At 49.9% G+C, this 7075-nt stretch overlaps 1 protein-coding gene across 1 annotated transcript in view; it reads right to left on the bottom strand.

The window, feature by feature from the left end:
- Positions 1-524: 524 nt before the first annotated feature.
- The window catches only part of SLC6A11 (solute carrier family 6 member 11), a 126536-nt gene continuing 119985 nt past the window's right edge, over positions 525-7075 (bottom strand). The window contains exons 13-14 of the mRNA XM_032841502.1: positions 6852-7022; positions 525-2938 (exon numbers count right to left, since the gene is read on the bottom strand). Coding sequence (XP_032697393.1) covers positions 2786-2938; positions 6852-7022 — 324 coding nt within the window. The 3' untranslated portion in view covers positions 525-2785. The remainder of the gene's footprint in view (positions 2939-6851; positions 7023-7075) is intronic.

Genomic DNA, 7075 nt, shown 5'->3' with positions numbered 1-7075 from the left:
CTTCCAACCTCAATGTCTTTTCCACCCCATCTTGTCTGCCTCAGACATGCAGGTCTCCCTAGCAGGTCAGGCCCATGAGCTTTGCGGCAGCCACTGTGGCCATGACGAGGCAGCTGCTGCCTTCTTTGAAGCTCAAAGCATGAGACACAGAAAGGCAGAGTGATTAAGAGACCAGGCTTTGAGTTCAGATAGACCCAATTTCTCTGGGCCTCAACCTCCCCTATCTGTAAAGTGGGGGAAGTAATGTAAAATGGGGAGATGCCTGCTTTATGGGATTGTCTTGAAGAGTAAAGAGACGACTTCTATAGAGCACCTAGCACCCAGCAGACATTCAATGTATGCTGAGTACATGGAAGGAAGAAGTATGGGCTCCAGAAACACCCCTGGCTGCTTCTAATTTATAATCCTGAGTTGAAACTATGACTTCCAAGGATGGAACCAAGAGGGCTTTGCAGATAAATCATGCATGTGATAAAACACAGGAAGGACAACTCAGTGAGACCACTCTGCTAGGAACCGCCACACACAGTTTGTTCATTCCTTTAATTTTTAAAAATGAGTAAGCAGACAATCGTGTGCCCTTTGAATACCCAATAAAAACGTTCATTATGTAAAACAGTACAACCTTTTTCATTTTTTAATAATTCTGTAAATATCTCAGAAAGGATGTATTGTTTCTAATGAATATCAAAAAAGTCACCACAATGACATTTCCCCTGCCCCCACGTTTCCCTCCCCGCCCTGCCCCAAGTTGCCCAAATACTAGTAGGAAATTACAAAAAACAAAGAGCAAAAGCCCTCCCTCCACCCTGCCCCATGAGTAGTGTTAAGTGAGTGAAATGTTAAGTGCCACAGGTACAGTGCAGTGTATCCCATCCCTAGTGAGGCTTCAGAGCTGTAGGTGGAGAACCGGTAGCAGCAGCAGTGGGGAGTCTCTCTCCCCGGCACCTGGTGGGAGAGTAGACGAGGACAGACACAGCAGAAGGCTCAGCATGAGGCCCGATCCTCCTGGGTCCACTTCCTGGGTCCGCCAGATCCGATAGCTCAGGGAGAGCCAGGCAGTCCTGGGCAGTGTGTGCAAAAGGGGGCCCAGAACCAGGCATCCCAGCCTACCTCAGAGAGGGCACTGGGCATCCCTTCTAACAAACTCAGGCTTCAGATGGGGGCTGGCCAGACCAGAGAAGCTGTCTGTTTGGAAAGTTTCGGATGAATCAAACATGTGGGTTCCCTACAGGAAACTAAGGCCTTGGTTTCGAGTAAGCTCTGGTTTCCACCAAATAAAACTGGAGACATAAAGGAAAAGGATAAAGATTGTACCTTCCCAGTTCCCAAATAACTCAGAATCCAAGACAAAAGGCCAAGGAAATCCAATTAGAGAGAGAAGTCAGGTAGAGAGGTTTGAGGCAGCACTGGCCTCACCCCCACCACCCCAAGGCCTGCACAGAGGGAGAGGTGGGAGCCCAGTGTTCTCCTCCATGATAAGGGCTGAGGCTTCTCAGCTCCCCCTGGTGAGAGGTGCATGTAGGATAGCTCCCAAAAAATGGGTAGGGAGAGAAGGTTCCGCTGGTGATAAGGAGGAGGATGGGGAGGACTACGAGGTAGCAGGAAAGCAGGAGAGAAAAGAGGGCAGAGGATATAAGAGAGAGAGGAGGTGGCAGGCAGATGAAGAAGGGGCCAGAGGACAAAACCAGGCTCTAGGCCCTAATGGGGTTCTTTCCCCTGGAAAGCTGGTAGAAGGTCCTAGACACAGATCCTGACTGGGGCAGCAGCAACGGCAGGACAGACAGCTGCAAGGGAATAGCAGCTGCTTCCTGACCCCGAAAACCAGCATGCAGGTGACTCTAGTCAGCCCCAAGAAGATGGAGAGGCAGACAAGACAGGGAGAGCAGATGGACAGGACGGGAGGAGCCTTGTCACGGGGGCTGAGGACCTGGCCAGACTCCAGAGAATGGAGCCACTCACAGATGCATCAACCTAGAGTTTAAGGGGAAAATGCCACATCATTTCCATGACAAACTTGATTTTAAATAAGCAGGGGGAAGCCTTCAGAACAATTAAAGGTCAAGGTCAAGGTCAGGCCCGACAGCCAGCAAGACATAACAAGAGAGTCCCCAACAGACCTGGCCAGGTCAGGAAGAACCTCAGAGATCACTTGATTTGGCCCTCCCCATTTAGGAAATGGGAAAACTGAGGCCCAGGGAAGGGATGCGAGCACCCAAGGTCACTTAGTGGGATCAGGGCAGAAAGATCACTTTTTCTTCTCTGGCACAGCCTTGCTGTCTGCAAACCCACTGCTAAGAGGTTGGGGATGGCAAAGGCAGGATTTGAAGGCAAAGCTGTCCCTGGGGGCATGAAGAAGGGCAGCTATAATGGTCAGGGAGGAACATGGGACATGGACAGGTCAGCTAAAAGGCTGACAGAGATCAGGCATCACTCCCACCCCACCTGCCCCACAGCCCAAGTATAAAAGTTTGACCATATGATACAACTTCTCCCTAATCCCTAGAAAACATTGGTTAAAACCGTCCTAGCACGGAAGACTCTGCTAGTCCCTGTACAGTATTATCTCTTCATAATGTTACTTACATGATAACTAGGGGCAAGGAGGGGAATGGGACTTTAAACCAGAGTGTACACGGCCACCTTAAAATTAACTTGTTAATAAATCCTGTGCAAAACAAGCAAGCCTCTATCATTAGGTGAAGTACGTGTCTCAGGTATTCATTTATACACACGGGGTCGGGGGAGGGAAGAAAGGAGAGGCATCCGAGGTGGCAGGTGTGGCTCAGAAGTGTGTCTCCTTCTCTGTGATGGCTGCAATGGTCCCATCGCCCTTGAGTTTGGCGTCACAGTCATTAACCGTCACCGTCCGTGGGCCTGCCCCAAGCTTGCCCCGCATTTTCAGATCAGCGCTGGGGATGGTCAACTTCCGAAATTTCTATGTGATTAGAAAGGAGAAGAACTGTCTGAGAGGGACTGCCAGGGTCCGGGTGCCTGGCTCGGCCTCTCCCAACTGCACGGGTGGATACCATGGGCCACAGAACCATCAATACCAAGGTCTGGGCCTCTGCACTGTTACTTAGAGCTCTGTTCTGCATAATGAACTGACCTCCCTGGTCTCAGTTTCCTCCTCTGGGAAATGGGAACAACAGAGGTACCCACTCCTGGGGTTTGCTAAGGAGTGAGGCGATGGCTTGCAGAAATGCTTAGCACTGTCCCTGGCCTACTGCAAGTGTAACTGGGGCTGACGGCCTCACCTCTCCCTCCAGTGGAGACAGCTGCTTGGCTTTGAATCTCTGCTTGGCCTCTCACTAGCTCTGTTAGGCAGCTCACCTAACCTCTAGGAGCTGCATTTTCCTCTTCTGTGGAATGGGAGAATAATACTAGCCTGAGAGGGGTGTTGCAGGAGTGAGCTACAGTACCTCTGGCCCTGTTTCTGTGATTGCCGGGCAAATGGGTATGCTTCCCACAAAGGCGATGTCATCATGGGGCCACTGTCTAGGGGAGTACGTGGTGTGTGCTGTGTGCTCCTTTTGCCATGCATGGAGATGGAAACATCAGCTCAGCCATGGTGGCCCCATGCTGCCTGGCAAAGTGGCCAGGCTTGGGCTGGGCACAGATGGTGTGGCTGTCATCCCTACTGTACCAGGGAGGGAGCAGAGATCACAAGCAGGCTCCTGACGCAGGCTTCTGCTGTCACAGTGCTGCCTGGGGCCCCACACCTCAGGTCCACGGACATCCTGCAGAATCCATCAGGGGAAGGCACTGGACCAGGACTTCGGAGGTCCTTTCTGGGCATAAACCCTTTCCCAGGAAGTCTGGAAAGACTTTCGGAGGTCTGATTTTTCATGATCAAGTTTCTGTCTTCTCTTTCAGACGCTGCCATGACTAAGAGGCTGAATCTACACAGCCCAGGTGGGATTACCGGGCCAAATCTCCCAGGCTGAACACTTCCTGTGTGCCAGGCACCACGCAGGAGAGGATCGAGAGCATGGGCTCCAGAGCTGGGTGCTTGGGTTTGAATTCCAGCTCTGTCACTTCACTGGGGCAAGAAACTTAACCTCTCTGAGCCTTGGTTTCCTCATCTGTCAAAGGAGAACAAGGGCACCTGCCTCTTGGGGTTAACACGAGGCTCAGATTAGTTGACCTTGCCACAGATTAGCACAGATTATCCATCTTCACAGCAGTTCTCTCAGGTAAGTACCATTGACCCCCTTTTTCCATCCAGATCCTTTCTTTCAGCTGGCAGAACCTTCTGGAAACAGAGGGAGGTGAATTAACTGGCACAAGTTTCCTCAGTAAGCAAGGCCTGGAAATCGGTTCTGCTGTCATTAATAAACCTTGCTCTCTGTGGAGGCGGATGCGAGAGCTCAGGGAGATGGAAGAAGCTCAGGAAAGTAACCTCTCTTTCCACCTGCCCACCCGACACTGGGCATTCCTGAAAACCAAGGGCCACTGGATGTCTGGGCAGCGGCCTGCAGGAACCAAGGACATGGTTTGGTTCCAGATCAGAACTGACTGCCCTTGACCTACATTCCCTGCAGGAGCCAAGGAAACTTTCCCAGGGGGTATGGGCACGCTTGAGGAAGAGACTTCTTCTCAGCTTGGTCCTTCGGGCTGGACATGTAGCTTTTTTCCTGGAGCTTTGGCCGTCCCGTGGGCAGGTGGGCTGGGTGAAGCCCTGAGCTAGCACTCATGTTTGGGTGTTTGCATACACATCCACTCCCATCTCCCTCTGGCCTTGTTCTGGGAGAAAAAGGTGAACCCCTGAGATCTCTGGAGGGTGGCCAGTCCGAGCAGAGGAAGGAGATAGCGAAACTCAGGTGACGAGAGCTCAGAGCTTCTGCTCTGCCATTCTGAGGCTGTGTGCCCTTAGACAAGTTGCTTCACTTCCCTGTGCTTCAGCTTCCTCCTCTGTGAAGTGGGGGCAGTAAGAGCCTCCACCTCACAGGACCGCTATGAGGGTTAAATGGCATCACCGCGGAAACAGAACAGTGTCTGGCACACAGCAGTTCCCTCAATGAGTGAGATACTGACTCAAACCATGTGACGTGCCAGCAGATGGGAAAGGAGAGTAAAGAGCCTGTGAGTGCTCTGGAGTAGGACGGTGCGGCTTACCACCCTGCCTGCCCCCAAGGGACAATACACAGCGCTGCTGACCGGCAACGTCCAAGCAGGCAAATCCACAGAGAAAGAGAGGAGATGGGTGGTGTCTGGGGCGGGGATGGGGTAAACTGAATGAGCATGAGGGGTCTTATTAGGGTAATGGACAATGTTTTAAAGCTGATTCATGGTGATGATTCTAATACACACAACACGGAAAGTTACAATAAAAATCATTGAATTGTATACACCAAATGGATGAATCTTAAGATACGTTAAACATACTTTAATAAAATTGTTTTTAATAAAATTTGGTATCCGCTGTGGAAACTAGTATGAAATTCCATCAAAAAATTAAAAATAGAACTACTATACGATCCAGCAATTCCACTCCGGTATTTATCTGAGGGAAAGGAACACACTAACTTGACAAGGTATGTACATCTCCCCCCCAACATTCACTGCAGCATTATTTACAACAGCCAAGAGGTGGAAACAGCCTTACTGTTCCTCAGTGGATGAAGGGATAAAGAGGTTATGGTACATCTACACAATGGAATATGACTCAGCTGTAAAAAAGAAGGAAATCCTGCTGTCTGTGACAACACAGATGGACCTTAAGAGCATTACGCCAAGATAAGCCAGACAAGAACAAACACTATATGATCTCACTTATATGTGGAACCTAAAAAAAAAAAAAACACCCCCCGCCCCAACCCGACAAACAAACAATACCTACCTGAGCTCAAAGATACAAAGAACAGACTGGTGGCTGCCAGAGGTGGGTGGGGGGATGGGAGGTGAAATGGGTGAAAGGGCAGAAACGAACAGACTTCCAGTCAGGAAATAAACAAGTCGTGGGTATGTAATGCACAACACGGTGACTATGGATAATAATACTGTAATATATATTTGAAAGTTGCTAAGATAATAGATCTCAAAAGTTCTCATCACAAGAAAAGAATTTTTAACTGTGCTGAGGGATGTTAACTGGACTTAGGGTGGTGATCATTTCACAACACATACAAATATTAGACCATTATGTTGTTACCTAAAACCAACATAATGTTTTATGTCAATTATATCGCAATTTAACAAATTTGGTTTACTAAGTTTTGGCTGTGCAATGCGAATTTTCGGTTGAGCGATTTCATTTCTCTGAGCTTTAGTTTCAGGTTCTACCTGCTGAAGGCAGAAAATGAGGCCAGCACCCTGGTTTTCTCTGAGGACTACGGGAGATAACATGTAGAGAGTTTAGCATGGTGATGACAGGGGATAGGTGTTCCCTCAACATCAGACTTTCTCCCTTTGTCCTGGGGATGGGGTCCTTCATGAACTAACAGAACAGTAAAAGCCAACGTTTTGTCACTCTGTTCCAGGTCCCAGTCTAAGTACTTTCCTTCCATGAACTCACTGAGTCCTTATAAAAACCTGTGTAGGTCAGGAGCTGCTGTTGTCCCCATTTTACAGATGAAGACACTCAGAGAAACTGGCTCACTCTCCAGGCCTCACAGAGATGACTTCACACCATGGTAAGAGTGAACACCTGCCAGGAAGGAGCTGGCCGTGGCTTCCCCAGGAGACACATGAGGGCTCATTCTTTATACACTCATTGCTCAGATAAGACCCATGGACTTGCTCCTGCTCTTCAGCCCACCTGAGGTAGAGCCAGGCCCTGCGTGTGCCTCAGCACCCTCAGAGCCATTCTTGCCACCCAGCCACCCCTCCCCCGACCTGGGCTGTCTCACCTCAGGCAGCGTCCCCTCTGTCTTCCATAGCTTGATGAAGATCCAGAGTGGGATGCAGAGCATGGAGGACAGGGCCATGAGCCAGCCGATGCTGTAGCCCCAGGTGGGGTAGGTGTAGATGTTGTTGTACTTAAGAGGCTTGTACTTGACCAGGAAGAAGATAAAGATGCCCTGCCAAGAGACGGGGAGAGGTCCCTGAGGGCTAGCCTTCGGTGACAGGCTCA

This window comes from Lontra canadensis, unplaced genomic scaffold (genome assembly GCF_010015895.1).
Source record: "Lontra canadensis isolate GAN:19392208 unplaced genomic scaffold, GSC_riverotter_1.0 scaffold124, whole genome shotgun sequence".
In the NCBI taxonomy this organism is placed as follows: Eukaryota; Metazoa; Chordata; class Mammalia; order Carnivora; family Mustelidae; genus Lontra; species Lontra canadensis.
The sequence above is the reverse complement of the archived record's forward strand: the minus strand, read 5'-3'. Positions and strand labels throughout refer to the sequence as shown.